The 20,071-nt window shown below is 36.9% G+C and overlaps 1 protein-coding gene across 1 annotated transcript; it reads left to right on the top strand.

Moving 5' to 3' along the window:
• Positions 1-3,598: 3,598 nt before the first annotated feature.
• On the top strand, positions 3,599-13,687 carry LOC129946366 (uncharacterized). Its single transcript, XM_056056520.1, has 2 exons — positions 3,599-4,320; positions 11,522-13,687. The coding sequence occupies exons 1-2, from the start codon at positions 4,237-4,239 to the stop codon at positions 13,328-13,330; spliced, it is 1,893 nt and encodes a 630-aa protein (XP_055912495.1). The 5' UTR covers positions 3,599-4,236; the 3' UTR covers positions 13,331-13,687.
• Positions 13,688-20,071: the final 6,384 nt, after the last annotated feature.

The following is a 20,071-nucleotide window of genomic DNA, read 5'->3' as shown; positions in this document are numbered from 1 at the left end:
TGGTCATAAGGAGTTTCAAACAAACGTCGTCCAGAAGACTTCCATCGTGAAACTTAGCCAGAATAGTGTTGATTTCATTTTTTGGGATTTGTTGACATTGTTTTAACTTCTGCTCTAGATTTTGTCCATGAATTTCTAAGTTTCCATGTAAAAACAGAACAGATCTCAGAAACGTTCGAACTTCGTTTGCATCCGGCTCTAAAATTGGATCGATTTGTAAAAATGATATCACCAAAGCGAAGTGTTTCGTAAGTTCATCCAAATTAGCATTCTCATTTATATCGGATTGAGATAGGAAATCATCCATAATTGTAGGAAGTTGGTTAAAACCTATTGGGAACACAAATACAACAAGGTTAATAATTAAATAACGTTGCTACTAGTCAGTCTAATCTAATTGCATCTAGTAGTGTTTCTAGTGTTTCTACCTCTTTCGAACTAGAAACTATTGCTTTAAGACAAAACGACTGTAGAGGTGGATGTGATTCAGGAACGCTTTTGCATGTTCAAAGATGCGTATTTCCTGGTTTCCTTCAAACAAAAACATATAAGCTAAATCAAGAAGCCACCAGTTTTCACTGAATCTACTTATTAAGAAAGCAGAACAGTTTTATTTAAAGCATGCATTATGCTATACATACCTATCTTAAAGTCGTAGACATAAAGATTTGAGATTTTTCTAAAAGAACTAATTCAAAAATAGATTTCCAGCATTTTTAATTCGAATTTTAAAAAGGTGCATTGAAAACAAAAACAAACGAATGCCGATTGCCGATTCGATGCTCTCTACCAGCGGTTTGACGTTTGATTGGAAATTCAAACTGGAATTCTATGTTCCAAAATGCAATCCACAACACAACACGGTAAAGAGAAATTTTTACTTTGAAACATAAGGCCGAGCCTGCATGTAACTTTTTGTAGTTCATTGAATTTTAAAGTGCTCTGCACATAAGACAAACATTGTGAAGTTAGTGCATTGTATATAAAATCTGTATTAGCTTCTCTCATTTAGGAAAAGAGCCACCTGGAAACCCTTGAACGTTCTTTAATTTTATGTTCATTGCGGGAGTACTATAACTTGAATATAAAAAGGTCGTTAAATGTTAAGGACAGATCTTAATTTTTAAGAAAACACAAATAATTTAAGAAATTATTGTCATTTTATGGTTCCATTATTTATGGAACAAATTATCAGCCAAATGGCACATCTCCATCCTATGGTTTCGAAGATGATGAGGCATAATTGAGGTTACTTACTTACTTAAGGTGGCGCTACAGTCCGGCGTGGACCTAGGCCTCAACCAACATGCGTCTCCAGCCAGCTCGGTCCCTAGCTAGCTGTCTCCAGTTTCGCACGCCAAGTTGGTTGAAGTCTTCTTCCACATGGGTGATTCCACCTGAGTCACGGTCTTCCTCTACTGCGCCCCGTCTCTCGGGATTGGATTCGAAGACCTTCCGGGCTGGAGCGTTGATGTCCATCCGCTCTACATGACCTAGCCATCTAAGCCGTTGGACTTTAATTCTGCTAACTAGGTCAGTATCGCTGTGAGCCCGTACAGTTCGTCGTTATATCTTCTCCTCCATTCTCCATCTATGCGTACGGGACCGAAAATCACCCGAAGAATTTTTTTCTCGAAGCATCCTAAGGCGCTCTCATCTTTCTTTACAGGGTCCAGGCCTCAGCACCATAAATGAGAACCGGGATGATGAGTGTCTCATAGATCGTGATTTCAGATGCTCGAGAGAGGATTTTACTTCTCAATTGAATTCTAAGTCCAAAGAAGCAGCGATTTGCAAGAGTTATTCTTCGTTTGATTTCATCGCTGGTGTCGTTGTCTGCGGTGCCTAGGTAGACAAAGTCCTTAACTACCTCAAAGTTATAGCTGTCCATGGTGACGTTTTGTCCAACACGTCGTTGTTCAGTGTCCTTTTTTGATGCCAGCATATACTTGGTCTTGGCCTCATTGACCACTAAACCCATCTTCTCCGCTTCCGCTCAAAAACGTTCCAATGACATCACGCTTTGATCTTCCAATTATGTCAATATCATCTGCGTATCTGAGTAATTGGATGGACCTTTGGAAGATTGTGCCTCTAGTGTTGACGGTTGAGTTTTGCACAATTCTTTCCAAAACGATGTTGAAGAAGTCGCATGATAGTGCATCACCTCTTTAAAACCTTTTTTGACATCAAATGCATCAGTAAGATCTTTTCCGTCCTTGATAGAGCAGCGTGCATTCTCCATCATCATTCTGCACAAAGGGATAAGTTTGACAGGGATGCCAAAACTAGACATTGCTCTGTAGAGCTCTTCTCTATAGATGCTGTCATACGCGGCTTTAAAATCGATAAAGAGATGGTGGGTACCGATTTGAAGTTCTTGGGTTTTTTTTCCAAGATCTGCCGTAGTGTGAATATTTGGTCGATAGTGGACTTTCCTGGTCTGAAGCCACACTGATAAGGACCAATCAGGTTGTTGACGAATAGCTTCAGACGTTCACATAATACGGCAGAGAGGATCTTATACGCAATGTTAAGGAGACTGATGCCTCTGTAGTTGGCGCAATTTAGAGGAAATCCTTTCTTATGTTTGAGGTTCTTATAATTAATGTTAATGTGCCAAATCATTTCATCTCTTAGCAGAGGAATTGTTGCTGGCTTATCAACGCACACTTTTTTTTTACTCCAAAGAAAGAAATTCAACGCTGTAAAAGCACGGGATCTTGGCTGCCAATTGACATCTCCACCGGGCCGGGAGGTAACACGGCCATTTAATTTGTCGATTTTTTTCGTACGCTGTGTGGCAAGGAGCACCGTCCTATTGGAACCACATATCATCCATTTACATATCTTCCAATTCAAGCCATAACAAGTTCGTTATCATCTCACAATAGTGAATACCATTCACATTAACTGGCTGACTAGCCTCATACGGACAGGTTATGATGCCAGCCCATAAACCGCATTAAATAATCATTCTTTTTGGGTGCATTCCTCCCGAATGAGGAAATTGCTTATTAATGAATCCACTATGGCGAAAATGAGCCTCATCACTGAAGATGATAATCTTCGAAAATCGATCATCCACTGTGGCCAGTTCTTCAGGCACACTATTGCAAACAGCATCAATATTTTATACACTGTTTGCTAAAGTTTGTGAAAGATTTTTCCGATTGTACGCATATTTGAATGTTTACATTGACAAAAATCACAAGTGCACGATATGCATTTTCATTTGAACGCTCATTTTCATAATAAACGTAAATAGCCTTAACGTATTGCTTGACTGTGTATCTTTCAATTTTTCAAATTGAATTAGTCTGAAAATGAAAAATTTCAAATGATATGCAGAATAAAACTTCACGTTTAGATGTGGTTCACAATCAACATCGGCACTTAAAATTTAACCATCCTTTATGACTCGTTTTACAAAGGCCCTGATAAATGTAACTCCACCATAAACAATTTCGATTTCGACAACATCCCAATTTTTAATCGAACAAACCTAAATTCTCGTCAACTTGCCTTCCATTCGCTCATTTACATCAAATTTAAGAGAGCATTGTAGATCGTGTCTCTCTTCGATCGCTGTCCTGTTGTCAGCGACCTACCTTGGATGACCGCATGAGGGACCTAGTGACGGCTTAGTTCAGCTTCAGATCCAAAAAGAAAAGAATTCGAATTCCAGTTGTAGAAGATAAAATAAAACTAACTAACTCATAAATGTTGTTCTATCCAACAATATCTTTCTCAATTCACATTAAAATCAATTGCAAAAGTTAAATAATAACCCAGTAAATGTTTGATCTTTGTTGATAGTTGATAAAAGCGAGTTTTTTAACCCCATAAATTGCACAAAACCAAAAACTGCTTTTGTCCATGCCCAAAAACTGTGTGTGGTGTTCTGTCTTCTGTGTTCGGTGCGCTGTCTCATTATTTTTGTTGTGTAAAAACAAGTTTCAATTTGCACCTTTATAAAGTATGTGTGGCTGGCTAAGCCTGTTCATGTTCATCAGTGTCCAATTCCAATTAAAACACGAGTTAAAAATGTGTACCAAATTCTAGCATTCGAAATTTGTTGTTAAGGAGAATCAAAGCCTTTCCATTTCCATAGTCGATGAAGATCTGTGTCTGTGGTGCAACTAATAAACAAATGGATTCAAATTATTAACAATAATAAATTGCATACAATTTACTTTGCAACCCGAGGAAGACGAAAAAGAAGAAGAAGAAGAAATGGACACCGAACTACCTGTTCTTGCTGGATTCTTGAACGTTCCAACTCAATCGGGATTCTCACTCAACCGGATATCGAAAAAGGTTTAAAGACATTTTTTTTTTATTTTAAATTTCTTTTGTTTCTCTTATAATGTTAAAAAATAAAAACAAAAACAAAACAAATTTTATATTTCTCAATTTTTCCACACATGACTTTGTTCCTTATTTGAATTAATAACATTTTGTTTGCAATTTTTGTTTAGTTTAGACGAGGTACTCTTGTCTTGTCTTGTTTTGTCTTGTCTCTCTTTTGCCATTGGCTAAGTCTTACAACCTATTCTAGCCAAATTAATTTATGTTTATTGTTATTGTGATTATTTGTTTGATTAAGTATATTTATGTTTATTGCGCTTTTAAAAGGTCTTTTTTGTTTTTATATTGTGTGCATAATTACCTGAGGGGTTTGAATTTGGTAAAGTCATAATGTTTAAACACATTGCGAGCATTTAGGAAAAAGGGATTGGTTAGGAGATGTCGATGCACATTGGTTTTGTACACTAGCACGTTGCAGTGATTGAGAAATATTAAGCCGGGAATTTCATATTCGTGGAGTTTGGCTAAGAAAGAACCTCCGCACTTGAAAGTACGGCCGAAAGTAGAATCAATGTAAAGCCGACGACCTTTCTTAGAAATAAGGGTCTTTTGGTAGATTTGTTTGATGAGAGGCATGCAACTAACTATTTCAATCGAGATGGATACAATGTTTCAATTGAAGAAAGGTGGCCTACTATTTTTAGATCTCATTTTTGAACACGTTCCTAGAGACTCGAGTTATTTCTTGAATTAACCACCAGAAATTGCACTCTAGGTTAGGTTAGGTTAAAGTGGCTGTTGGTTGGGAAGTCCAACACACTTAGACCAAAGTATGGTCCGTTGTGATACCACATGGATCAGTTGATCAGCTTAACTGGTCGAACTAATTGGAGCTCCGAATGAAGCGTAGGATTCAAATAATGTCAGCATTTTTTAGATCGCTGATATCGTTGAAGTAGTAGTCTCCAAGGTGGATGTGATAAGGCAGGACATGTGCACAGAAGATGAGAGATTGTCTCCTCCTCCTCCTCCTCGTCCATGCAACTTCTACAAAAATCATTTGTAGGGGCTCCGAGTCGAAAAACATGCGCTCCTATAAAGCAGTGCCCAGTCAGGACACCAATAACGTAGCTTATGTGCAATCTACTCTGAGAGATTAGTTGTTTTGAGCACCTGGCGCTAGGATTAGGCCAAATTAGTTTTGTCGCTAAACAGGTGGTGGTGTTATTCCACCTGAAGTTTGTTTTCTCTATGGTATCTTGCTTTGGCATGAGTTTACATGTAGCTAAGGGGAAACCTATGCTAGCATTGTGAGCCAGCAGAGTTAAAGTTGTTCCGCTTTTTGCAAGTTCGAGAGCTTCGTAATTTCCTGGAATGTCTCTATGGCCCGGCACCCAGAAAAGGCGAATGTTGAACTGTGTAGCCATCTCCGTAAGAGATGATCGACAATTTAGGCCTGTTAGTGAGTTAGTAGAGATAGAGTCTAGGGACTTTAACGCAGCTTGGCTATCGGAGAAGATACGTTTATCATTAGTTGATATAAAGTTTTCTCTAAGCCATGATAGGACTACTTTTATAGCCAGGATTTCAGCTTGGAACACGCTACAATGATCGGGTAGACGGAAAGAGAGACTTAAGTTTAGTCTATCTGAGTATACGCCTTCAGCAATCCCAACCTCCGTTTTTGATCCGTCTGTATAAAAGTTTATAGGATCATCGTTCAAAAATGATGTATTCTTTCAAGAAGACCTGAGAGGTATAGTCACTTTGAAGCTATACTTACTAAACTGAGGATGGGGTATGGTGTAGTCAATATCAACGTTTATAGTTCTGAACGAGTTCAAAATAGTGGTGTGTCCAATTCTATTATTGATCCACAGAGAGTAGGCTTGAAGCCGTATGGCTGTATGAGCAGCCGTTTGCTTGCTTAAAATGTCCAGCGGTATTAGATGAAACAGAATATCAAGTGAGGCGGAGGGGGTAGAGCGAAGTGCTCCTCCCATACACAGGCAGGCTGTTCGTTGGACTTTGCTGAGTTTATCGCGATTTGTCGCTATATTTATCGCCGTCCACCATACCGCTACTCCATAAGTAAGGATCGGCCTTATGACCGAGATATATGTGTAGCCAGTGTGTAATGCGCTATTTATTACCAATGGCCTTTTTACAGGAGAACAGGGCTACTGTGGCCTTGTTTATTCTCTCTTGAATATTAGGTTTCCAACTTAATTTCTTATCCAAAATGAGACCCAAGTATTTTGCTTGTTCAGAGAATTTAAGTGGTACACCGTTTATGAGGGGAGGGTCCATGAGTGGGACTTTGTATTTTCTTGTGAAGAGGACAAGGTCGGTTTTTTGTGGGCTAACGCCTAGTCCACACCGATTTGCCCAGCTGGTGAGCTTATTTAAAGCGTTTTGTAAGAGTTCTTTTAGTATATTGGGATGTTTACCCGTTACTGCAATAGCAAATTCGTCCGCGTAGCAAACACTCTGTATCCCTCTCTTTCTACAGTAATTAGTAATTCATTTATTCCTTAGTTCCAGAGGAGAGGGGATAGGACACCACCTTGTGACTTTAACTTGTCTCCAAGACATCCGGATGTATGCCGATTTAAGGCATCCCTTGAAGATGTTTTGCACTCTAGTGTCGTAAGAATAAATGCTTATAAAGGGGTTTAGTTATCATCTTCATTTGATAAAAACCATTTGGACAAATAGTAATCACAATCTGCAATAGCCGTTCGCAAAACTAAAGTATTGTTGGGTCTTTGTGAGGCACATTGGGCAGGTTCAGAAGACATAAGGGATTTGAAAGTTAGTCAAGTTTTTAGTATCTGATTGGACAACTGCCAAAATAAAAAACGCAACGTTAATGGAAAGTTGACTTGGAAGTTAGTCAAGAAAAATCTCCCTAACTATTAAGTGAAGTCTACTTCTGTCAAAATGACAGTTGATCATGTTTTTTCATACAACTGAAACCTGAACTTTGTTACTTTGTGATTTATTTATTTTCTGCACAACTTCATTAATTGCTTTCTGTAAAAGGGTTCCTTGTCAATTTGAAAAAGAGATAACTAATATTTTTTTACAATACAAGATACAAATCTTGAGAGACTTGTAGCTTGCCTGAGGGGTGTTATGTAGACAATAATTTAAAGTAAAGGTTTGTGAAGTTAAGTAAGTTACGTATACCTAGATCATGATTTTAGCGAACTTCCTCACATATTGGACGCCAAAACGACCGAGGCCTTGTTTAGTTAGAGCTTAAAAGTGTGTGGTCCGAATTAAAATTAAACAATTGACAGTGGATGTTGTTTATATTTATTTGTAATACTCGACAAGGTATAAAATTTAAACCAATATTTTGAGGCTAAATTTAGCATACTTTTGGTTACTTGCATGCTTTATTTTAAAACAGATTGGGTTAGGGGAAAAAATAGATTTTTAAACATTTTTTTTGGTGCTTCGCTTGTATTAATCTCAGTGTTATGTTTTCCTCAAATATGTGCTATCTTACACTGAAATTTAAATTGGATCAGTAGTTCCTGAGATTTGCGCGTTCAAACAAACAAACTCTTAAGAATTATGATGTGAGCAAAGATAATGTACACAAATCAGCAAGCAAAACAATACATTGGGTTATTAGATTTTACAATTAGAGTATAGTGAAACCCTTAAGACTTAAGTTTAAATGAATAATGTGGTTTAATGTTGTTCGTAGACTGCCGAATTGAATTTTCACGAATTTCAAATCCAGAATTTAAGGTGGCGCTACAGTCCTGTGTGAACTAAGGCCTCAAAACAAACTTCTCCATCTAGCTCGGTCCCTAGCTAGATGTTTCCAGTTTCGTGCTCCAAGTTGGATGAGGTCACTTTCCACTTGTTCGCGCCACCTGATCGGCGGTCTTCCTCTACTGCGCTGTCCTGTGGGTGTGGATTCGAAGACTTTCCGGGCCGGAGCATTGGTTTCGATGCGCTCTACGTGACCCAGCCATCTTAGTCGTTGGACTTTTACCCTTTTGGCTAAGTCTACGTCGCTGTACAGCCCGTACGCTCGTCGTTCCATCTTCTCTTCCACTCCGCTTCGATGCATACGGGACCGTAGATCACACGAAGAACTTTTCTCTCGAACGGACCCAAGGTGCTTTCATCCGCTTTTGTCATAGTCCATGCTTCTGCACCGTATAGCAGGACGGTAATGATAAGGTTCTTATATAGCTTTGGTCCCTCGAGAGAGGACTTTACCACTCATTTGCTTTCTTAGCCCAAAGAAACAGCGGTTAGCAAGAGTTATTCAGCGTTTGATCTCAGCGCTGGTGTCGAAGTCCTTGACTACCTCAAAGTTACATCTGTCGATGGTGACCTTTTAACCAAGACGTCGGTGTTGATGTCTTTTCTTGACGACAGCATGTACATTAAACCTTAAACCCATTTTTGCTGCCTCTGCCTCAATACTCACAAAAGCCCCATTGACATCACGCTGAGTTCTTTCGATTATGTCAATGTCATCAGCAATTGGACAGACTTTTGAAAGATAGTGCCTCTAGTGTTGACGTGTGACCTCTGCACTATTCTTTCAAGCACGATTTTAAAAAAATCACATGACAGCGCATCACCTAGTCTAAAACCGTTTTTGACATCAAAAGGTTCTGTTAAGTAGTTTCCAACCTTTTGGCAAGGATGTCAAAACTAGACATGGCTCTATACAGCTCGTCTTTGTACATGCTGTCATATGTGGCCTTGAAATCGATGAAAAGATGGTGGGTGTCGATTTGGTGTTTTTGGGTTTTTTTCCAGGATCTGCCGTAATGTGAATATTTGATCAACTGTGGACTTTCCTGGTCTAAAACCACACTGATAAGGAAATATCAGGTTGTTGACGATGGGCTTTAGACGTTCGCATATTACGGCAGAGAAGATTTTATAGGCGATGTTAAGTAGACTGATTCCTCTATAGTTGGTACAGTTTAGAGGGTCTTCTTTTTTCAGTATCGGGCAAACAATACTGAGGTTCGCTTTATCGGGCATGCTTTCTTCCGACCAAATCTTACAGATAAGTTGGTGCATGGTCCTAACCAACTTATCCCCAGCTGCTTTAAAGAGCTCGGCATTCAAGCCATCCGCTCCAGCGGCTTTATTAGACTTTAGCTTAGATATGGCAATCTTTACTTCGTCTAAGTCAGGAGGACGGGATTGTTGGCTTCTCACGCCCTCTTTTTTTTCTTTTGAAAAGTCGGCGTTCCTCTCGCCTTTTCTGCTCATAGAGCTCATGAGCAGCTTTCGTCCTTTTATGCAGCGCCGCTTTGCGTGCCTGTTGTTTGGCTGCATTTGCCTGTTGACATTCCTCATCAAACCAGGGGTTCCTTGTTGGTGGCTGCTTGAAACCCAGCACATCAAAGGCATCTTCTCTGATTGCATCTTGGCAATGTTGCCACTGGTTTTCGAGACATTGTGTTGGCGACAGAGAACTTCGAGAGAGGTTCTTGTACCTCGGTCGGAAAAGGATTTGGCGATCTCTGGCGATTGTAGCCGTTCGACGTTGTACCTTCTCCCAGCACTTCCCTGTTTTGCCTTGGGTCTGGAAATCCGAAGTGCTACCTTGGCTACAACGAGGTAGTGGTCCGAGTCGATATTAGCTCGTCGGAAAGTTCGCATCCATGATGCTGGAAGCGTGTCAGGCGTCGGTCGCCAGATGGTCAATCTGGTTGACGGTAGATCGATCTGGTGAAGTCCAAGTTCCTTTGTGGATGTTGAGGTGTGGAAAACGCGTACCATGACGTTTCAACGCACAGCAAAATCTATAAGCATGAATCCGTTGTAGGAAGTGTTGTCGTGCAGGCTGTTCTTCCCGAGTATACGTAATCTACTTCGAAATTAAGCTTGGTAGAATCCGGTGGCCAGGTGATGTTCGTATGCTCGATAGAATCCTGTAGCATGTGAGGTACGTAGAACATTCTATGGTAGGAAACAGCAATAAAAGGTCTAAACAATTCCAATCAATGAACAAGTAGACTGAAAGCAGCTAGTAACTTAAGCCGCTAATAAGTATTTTGCAGGTAAACGTGGTTTCATTCCTTACCTTAGTGCGGTCTTAGATTTCAAATAAGTTTTGTTTAATTTAAATTGATTGTTTTAGCAAACGCTATTTTAGATGTTTCCAAATTTTTCAAATTGTGATGTCATTAAAATTAAATATTTGTGTTCTACAAATGTTTGACTATTTGGATGACTGTTGACAAGCTACAACATTTCAAGATGTACAAATATACGTACAGAATAAGTTTGTTTTTTTAAAAAAAAATCAAATTCTCGAAAAAAACTTAATTTATTGAATTTTTTTTCGCATTAGTTTTGGTAAAAGTTATTGGAAATATTTTTGGAATGTAAATGTTATTAACCCTATCATGAGTTCCGCCTGAAAAATCGCTCACCTGTAATATTTTTGCTGCCCCAACTTTTAAAAGGCTTTCAAGAGTTTCGCCCGAATAAAAATTCACTTCGAATTCGGAATTTACATTTCGAAAAATAGGTATATGCTGAAAATAGCCCTCAATAATTTTTCCCATATCTGTTATGGAAACATAAATTGAAAGCTGAACCTTCGGCTTTTCTTGAACATAAAAAAGTACCTACGACATTCGTGAGGTGTTTTAATTTCCTAATAAATGTATGGGCACTGAATACTGTGGTATGACTTTTTTTTTCTTTTCCAATCAATTTATTTACTCTTCTTAAGCAATACAAAAATAAAAAAGAGGCGCCAAGTTGAGAAAAAAGGTCTTTTTTTTAAGAAATCAATCGTCTTGTTATTGAGAAAATTCTAATTTTTGACCTACAAAAATTGTATCGGGACTAGTGTAATTGTTGGCCTTAAACAAATAAAAAAAAACGTTCAATACTACTTAAGTTTGAACTCAATCCCAATGCATTAGAATTCGACTGAGAACAGACATTCAGACGTACTCTATAATTTGCGATGTCATGTTTCTAAAAATCTAGAGTTTGATTTAGTTACTCATCATATAGTTGCTATAGGTCCCAAGTAAAAACAGTGACACATAGATTTCTGCCTTAAACATTTTTGTACATTTTGTTTCAGACTTTTCTATAGACAAATTTCATTTCATGTGTATTATTTAAACTCTAAAATAGTTTAAACATTAATAAGTAAACTTACTTAAATTTACTATTCTTTTTTGTATATTTTTAGAAAAGCTGCCAACGTTATTGTCTTCTATTCAAAGCGAGTCGTCATGGCATTGAACGCCTTGAAATATGTGAATCCAAGGACGACAAGAATCCGAAAATTATAACACTTGAAAACTGCGTTAAAATAACCCAGGAACCCGCACCGGCAAATCTTATACATATAGTTAAGATGACTGGTACCCTAACACTGAATACTCTAGCTGAAGAAGATCTAAAGGAATGGCTAAATGCCCTGCAGTCAGTGGCTTTTCGAGACAAAGGCGGTACACTAAGTCGAAGTACTGCAATTGAAGAAGATAATGATCTTTATTGCAGCTCCTACGGAGATGGCCTTTTCATAGTGAAACTTATTCCGTCCGAGACTTCAATACGTTGTAATATTGAACCTAAATCGTATATGTTGCACTTAACAGCCACCGAATTGCAATTGAAATCTGCCGAGGACCTAAGTATTATTATAGCCAAGTGGCCATATCGATTTATTCGAAAATACGGCTATCGTGATGGCAAGTTTACTTTTGAAGCTGGCAGAAAATGCAACACCGGCGAGGGTGTCTTTACCTTAGATCATACGAATCCACAAGAAGTTTTTCGTTGTATGTCTTCGAAAATGAAGTCAATGAAAAAGCTTATAAGTGGAGAAAGTCTGAATAGCATCGATTGTGGAGAGAATCAGTTGAGTGCTGCTCTCTCAATGGAACCAGGCTCAAGAAGTCCCTTGCCGCCATCTCCACAAAACCAAAACGGTTGTGAATTTGAACTTAACTCAACACACAGTGTCATCTCGATGCGCAGTTTTCTGCCATCTTCCGATTCGCTTAACAACACTTCCTTTAATTCGAGTACTTCATCCACACAAAACGTGATACCAACTTCATCCACCAACAAAAGCATTCCAAACAAACCGCCCAGAAAACTGCTCCCATTAAATGCAGACAAACCACAGACATCACAACAATCATCCGCACCAACCACACCATCGTCATCGTTGTCATTACAATCAAATGAACTGAAAACCATGATAAACAATGCCCAACAGCAACAACCGCAAAATTGTGATAAATTCAAAGTATTCCAAAACTATGAACCAGTTTCAATAACAACATCCAACGACCCAAACAGGACTGGTGGGTCGACTGTGATTTTGAAGCCATCTTCGTCACCTGATCTTTTAAAGAGTATTGCAAGTGTTTCGAGCTCTCCTCCAGATCTTCCTGTACGCAACGAAAGTGTCCAGCTTATAAAAACAACCGAACGTGATTACGAAAGTATTGAAACCATAACCGACGCCTGGAAAACCCTGGGCCTTGGCGAAGTAAAGCACACCGAACGAAACCACACTCCCGACGACGACCTAATTGATTTCGCGTGGCAGAGAACCCAGTCGCAACGCCATAAACCCACATCCAAAGACGCCTGCATAAAAATTATCGACAGCGATGATAATGACCAAGAAGCCGCTTACGACCGGCTGGACTTCTTGCTGCCCAACAATAACACATCCAGCGGCTACAAAACCATAGTAACTGTCTCGTCAGCCTCGAATCGGAAACCTGCCGCTCCTGTGGCCAACGATTACGAACTCATCGCCAGCCCAGACACTCATCCATGTCGAATAGCCGATGATAGTTACTTAGGCTACGGTGTTATCCGCAAGCCAAGTACCCCCGGACCACAAGTCGCCAACACGTCCCAATCCAAAATGGTTAATGTATCAACAACCATGCTCAATGATACAGAAATGACTCTAGATCATAAGAATTACAATGGACTCAGCTATACTATCGTCAGCAAACCGAAACGTGTTTAAAAAAACTCATCATCATTAACATCATCAATCATAAAATTCGCGTTCTTTTCTTTTAAAACAAAATTCTATACAATCTTTCGCCTTTTTTAAAAATTATCTGTTAATATTTTTAAAAATTAAACCAAAGAACGCTTAAAAATTAACTATCATAAAATTTTTGTTCGACAAATATTCGGAATTGAGTATAGTTCTCGTTTGCCATAATTTTTGTATTTAACTCAAATTCTTAATTAAGTTTTATTTTACACAATAAGTTTCGAAAAAATATTTTTTTAACATATTTTATATGAACTCGTTTATGCGTGTAATGTACTATATACTCAGTCAAAATAAAAAATATATAAACAATAATAATAATTTTCTCAGACTTTACTTTTAGCCAAACTTCACGATAAATAACGAACTAAAGGAGAAGAGTTCCATTGGATAAGAGATATTTGGATCTTTCAACTGAAAATAAAGTTGGTTTTGTTTCTCGTTTTTTCAATCACAGACGATTTACGAAAGAAAATAAAACATGAACCATTTCTATTATTTTAAAATATTTACAGAGCTTTATTTTTGTACAGCAAAATGTTTTGAAATCAAAGTTAATTTTCTTGGCTTCTTATTTATCTCAGTGAGAGTTTTCGAGGTATTATCAGTTTGTTCTAATCTAGAAAATAAAAACAGCAATTTTATTGAAATGTAATTTTTTTAAACGAAAAGTTTTACTTACTTCATATCACTAATTTATGTCGTCATCTTCTTCTCAAACTACTTTAATATGAATTCGCCGTTTTTATTGGAGGATATTCTGATGACACTCTCTCCTTTCTCAGCTAGAATATCTTCAATATTCTTCTTTCCATTCATGTCTGTGAACCAATTTAGATTATCGGCAATTAAATGGTTATTGGAGCAGCCTTTACATGTCACTATTACAACTCCCTTGTTGTATGCAGTTTTTGAAATAATTTCAATGCTCCGAGTTTTACAGACTTTACATGTGTAAATTAATTGTAATTTTGTGTCCAATTGAGCTAAAGGAACTGATGTTGAGGCAACCTTGTCCAAAGGCTTTGAACTAAATGATTTTTTGCAGATGCTGAAAAGTGATGGTATTGCTTTGGGAGTTTGTTGGAAATTTAAAGCACTTAACTGATGAATTTTAGTATAGTTTTTTTGTACATTTACACGAAGTAATAGCCTTGGGTTTAAAAGTTTTGCCAGATTATTCATTGTTTTGGAATATTAGAAAATAAAATATTGGATACCAAAAATAAAGACATTTATTTATACTTGTACACATGTGTCATTTCATGACATGACAGAACCATAGAATAATCAGCTGATTAAGGCGGACTACATACTTTGTCAACCTCGGTGTTGTTTATTTTAGGTGTGTTTAGTTTTTGGCCGCGTTCGTTCCAATCCAATTATAGAGAATCTCCAATAAGAAGTTTTTTTTGTTTAAATATCAGCAACTGCCACTTTTGAAGCTGTCATTTGTACACATTTAAGAAGTAAAAATACGACATAACATAAAAACGATCGATATACACTTCGAAACTTAGATTTTAAAGTGGCTTTAAATTTTAGTTAACACAAGAATCCAGGAAGTTCGATCACCAGCTATAGAGGAAATATATTATTATATGATGATAATGGAAACTTGATCATATGTTTAATTTGTGAGACATTTTTTTTGTTCCTTGGGCTTTAATGATCAATCAATTGGATGCGATTAATAAAAAAATAAACATTTTTTGGCCGCGTTCGTTCCAATCCAATTATAGAGAATCTCCAATAAGAAGTTTTTTTTGTTTAAATATCAGCAACTGCCACTTTTGAAGCTGTCATTTGTACACATTTAAGAAGTAAAAATACGACATAACATAAAAACGATCGATATACACTTCGAAACTTAGATTTTAAAGTGGCTTTAAATTTTAGTTAACACAAGAATCCAGGAAGTTCGATCACCAGCTATAGAGGAAATATATTATTATATGATGATAATGGAAACTTGATCATATGTTTAATTTGTGAGACATTTTTTTTGTTCCTTGGGCTTTAATGATCAATCAATTGGATGCGATTAATAAAAAAATAAACATTTTTTTATAACAACATTTTACAATTAAAAACTTACTATTTTATATTAAAAAAAAACATGATTAAAAGTTGCACAAAAAGTGCGAAAAGTTTAACTATGGACAACACTAGTATCACCGCATTTAACAACTAAGTTATGGCCACACTTTACAAAGCACTAATGTTGTCGACGTCGTCCTGATGGTTCATCGTCTTATCAATTTTCTGCTATGGACAACACTAGTATCACCGCATTTAACAACTAAGTTATGGCCACACTTTACAAAGCACTAATGTTGTCGACGTCGTCCTGATGGTTCATCGTCTTATCAATTTTCTGCTAGATCTTCAAGCTCTCTAAAGTGAAGCGGGTGGTCATGCGCTTTTCTCTATATTCAAAATCAAATGGGGTGGCGCAACAGTCCGTTGTGAACTAGGGCCTAGTGACTTACAACTCTCAACCATTCCTGTGTGCGAGTACTGCTGTCAGGAATGGAAGGGACCTACAATTTTAGGCCGAATCCGAACGGCTAGTTTGAGAAAGCACTTTTTCATGACAAGAATTACTCTTGAAGGATTTGTCAATTCCTCGCAAGAGGCAGTACCCGCGCAAATTTTTTTTTTTTTAATTAAGGTGGCACAGGCAGGGATTGAACCCAAGACCCCTTGCATGACAGTCCAACGCACTAACCATCATGCTACGGGTACTACTTTTTTTTTCTCTATATTATATATTATATATTATATATTATATATTATATATTATATATTATTATCTGTTATCTATCTATCTATCTATCTGTCTATCTATCTATCTATCTATCTATCTATTTATCTATCTATCTATCTATCTATCTATCTATCTATCTATCTATCTATCTATCTATCTATCTATCTATCTATCTATCTATCTATCTATCTATCTATTCTATCTATCTATCTATCTATCTATCTATCTATCTATCTATCTATCTATCTATCTATCTTCTATCTAAATATATAAAAATGAATTGCTGTTCGTTAGTCTCACTGAAACTCAAGAACGGCTGAACGGATTTATCTTATCTTAGTCTTGAAATGTTCGTGGAGGTCTAGGGAAGGTTTGAAAGGCGAGAACAAATTGAATAATTTCCGGGATAGACCTACAAACAGCCCTTTTTTATTTACCATACAAAAGTTTTCTAGAGTCAATTTGAATTTTATTGCTATTCCATAAAGTTCATATTAAATTATAATCACTCATTGTTGTCTTAGCAATTAAGGTGTATTCCTAACGTCAAAGGGTCAATTTTCAATTTATAACCGCTGCATAAAGTTCAAATTCAATCATATCTATGAAAATAGTCCTCGCATGCGCTTTGGAGGATCTAATGTTGCGTTTCGAAAATGAAAAAAAGTGAATCGCGATTTTAAGTTTGATAAATCTTAAGTTTTTGTCACAAATTAAGTTTCTGAATAATACCATAATATTGGACATTAGATTTGACAACCAACTAATATGTCAATCAATCTGTAGCACTTCAGAACACGGATATTTATGGCTTAAAGGTAAACTCCAAAAAAAATAGATAGATAGAAGATATGTGTTTATTGATAGCAGGTAAAGTATTGTCGTGTTTGGGAATAACATCACCCAATCGTCATATGCACGATGCATTAAACCACGAATTGCAAAGGGAACAACAGTACGACTTTGAAGCATTGGCCGAAACAGTTCGTACAAATATTCCACAATTAAATCAATAATAAAGAATTGCGTACGACACTTTAATATAAGCTGTAAACAGTGGATCTGGTGGATTTTATTTCCTTGATGCTCCCGGAGGAACCGGAAAAACTTTCTTAATTTAATTGCTTTTGGCGAGGATCAGAGGAGCTTATTCAGCGTGTTTTCCTAGTTATAGCGCAAAAGTTCAATAACCATAATTTACTAGGTGAACGAGCAGTATTGGCAGCGAAAAATAAAGATGTCGAGGATCTCAATGGGACCATTCAGAATTTTCTTCCAGGACAGTTGATTTCCCTCAAATCAGTCGACACCGTTATGAACCAGGATGAATTATTCAACTATCCAACGGAGTTTTCAGATTCACTAGAATTGCCTGGATTACCACCTCACAATTAGCAGTTAAAAGTAGGATGAGTTGTCATCATGCTGCGTAACATTAATCAACCTCGACTATGCAATGGAACAAGACTGGCTGTGAAAAAGCTGATGAATAACGTCATTGAGGCAACAATCATAAAAGGAAAATACAAAGAAGAGGATGTCTTGATTCCGCGAAAAGCGATGATTCCAACGGATTTACCATTCGATTTTAAACGCTTACAATTTTCAGTAGGTCTGAGCTTTGCGATGACAATAAATAAATCGCAAGGGAATTTTTTAGAAGTTTGCGGAATCAACTTGGAGTTTCCCTGTTTCAGGCATGGACAATTATTCGTCGCGTGTTCTTGCGTCGGAAAACCATCTTCTTTGTTTATTTACGCACCACAAAAAAAAATATAGTTTATGAGAAAGCTTTAAATTGATTAACAAACTGTGTCATAACAGGGTGTGTCTGTTAATAAAACCTTATAAAAAGCCAGTATTTCAGGAAAACTCTATTTTTTTAAGTAAGCAACATGATGTGTCGAAAATAATAATAAAATTTCATGCTTCATTAAAAAAATGCTTTTTTATTAAATGCGTTTGTTTGTTTTCAAATTAATTTGTACAAAAGTTTAGGTCTTTTATTTATCGATTGAGGCAGTACGAAGTCTGCCGGGGCAGCTAGTATATAATAAATTTCCTCTATGTCACCAGCAGTGAAGAGGCAACGACAATAACCAGAATTGTTGTAGTTGGGTTTGGGATTTTCAAGAATAATTGTTGAATATTTTCTTCATCCTCAACGTATTACTGTTGATCTGGGTGTAACTTAAATTATTTGAAATTGAGGCTATTATCCTTTATGATTTTTCATGATTGGAATTGCAAGACATTGATGTAGATGACGTTTGCAAAAAATTCTGAACGTGTTATCTTTCTAATCAGAATTGGTAATACTTTTGAACTTCTTCATTTGGAACCATGCGAAAGATAATCATGTCAACTACAGAATCGAATTAATGAGTTGAGGGTGGATTTGCAGAGATTATTTGACACTTTCATTTTGAAATTTTAACAGATTAAGTGACTCGTTTTGTATGTATCAAAATACGGCTTTTCATAGTTTCAATAACTTAAGTTGTGTTTTCTATTAACGGAATAAGTTTTCTTCGTATATTAAATAGATACGTATACATTTTACATTTGAAATTATAACTACGTAAATTCCATACTTTTGGCAGAAACTACAAAAGTAAAGGATGTTAAGTTTTAATGGGTGATGTTGAATGTGAGCCACACCCTCCACCTTTTTTCTGAGTGTCATTTGACATCAAATGAAACATTGAGCAATTCCATTTGGACCATAGACAAATACATAATTGAGCAACGTGTTAAAGCTATTCAAGCTTATTATGAAAATGTGAGTTTAAATCAAAGTTCACTTCGGAATTTGGCAGGTCAATTTAATCGTGCGTACAATCGCAAAAACAGTACTTGAGCAAAACGTATCTGTAGGAGATGTTGAAACACCATGCAATGTCGTTCAGCTTGTACTGTAAAATGTTGTAAAATGTTGCTGCTGTTCGCGATAGTGTGGCTGAGAAGCCGTCCACCTCAACTCGTCATCGTGTCCAACAATTGCACCTCTCACGCTCGTTGTTGGTGAACTTTATGCATAAAAACAACAATTCATACGCTAATAAGATGCAATTGAATCAAGAACTAAAGTCTTTCGTATGTTTCAAAAAACTTCAATGTCAGAAATGGCAACAGTGGATGAATAATTTTTGAAGGAAATCATTATCATTGATGAGGCACATGAGGCATATTTCTTTCTATGGGGTTATTTGAAAGAAAAGAGGTACATCGATGAGATAATAAAATTTAAAATATGCTTCAGCTTTATTGAAAATTGGGACCATCGGATAGCTGATGTCGCTTTGGTCGATACTTTGTTTAGTTCCATTCATAATTGAACCTGTTAATGGCCTAGCATCACTGAGCGAACGCGGTTTATAGACAAATGATAGACCATCATGGCTTCTTTCTGTCTGTTGTTGTTCTTCTTCTGTCTCGTATTAATGTCTTGTGTCGTTATTACCTTATATAGTCTTAATCGCTCAAGGTGCTGTGTCTCTACTCTGAACACTTATGTGCTGAGTAGTATGTAATGTAATGTAATCATAATTGAACCATACCGATATTGTTATAATAAAAAAAAGACAATTATTTCCTTAATAATTTGTATTTTATTCAAAATCAACATCGTCCCTCAAAATGTAAGTACCATATACTAAATTTAACAAAATATACAACGTCTGTTTTCATTTCTCATAAAGCATAGAATTCTGGTACATCGAACCGTGTTCCGCTGGTGCTGGTGATTTATCAACATTTTCAACTCTTCCAGAATAAGTTATAGATGCTTTGCAGAAATAAAGAAATAAAATAAAAAAATTTAAACAAGAACTTCAATAAAAACAAATCTAACCGGCACCTTACTTATAATTGAATCAAACAGAGCTGAAATCAGGGGATGCTCTCATCGCCTGAACATGAGCTGTCATTTTTCA

This window comes from Eupeodes corollae, chromosome 2 (genome assembly GCF_945859685.1).
Source record: "Eupeodes corollae chromosome 2, idEupCoro1.1, whole genome shotgun sequence".
Taxonomy (NCBI): Eukaryota; Metazoa; Arthropoda; class Insecta; order Diptera; family Syrphidae; genus Eupeodes; species Eupeodes corollae.
Note: the sequence above shows the minus strand (reverse complement) of the source record. Positions and strands in the feature narration are given on the sequence as shown.

Coding starts and splice junctions, on each gene's coding strand:
- LOC129946366 (XM_056056520.1), top strand. CDS start 4,237: ATGGACACCGAACTACCTGTTCTTGCTGGATTCTTGAACGTTCCAACT. Junction 4,321..11,521: donor TCAACCGGATATCGAAAAAG/GTTTAAAGACAT, acceptor GTATATTTTTAG/AAAAGCTGCCAACGTTATTG.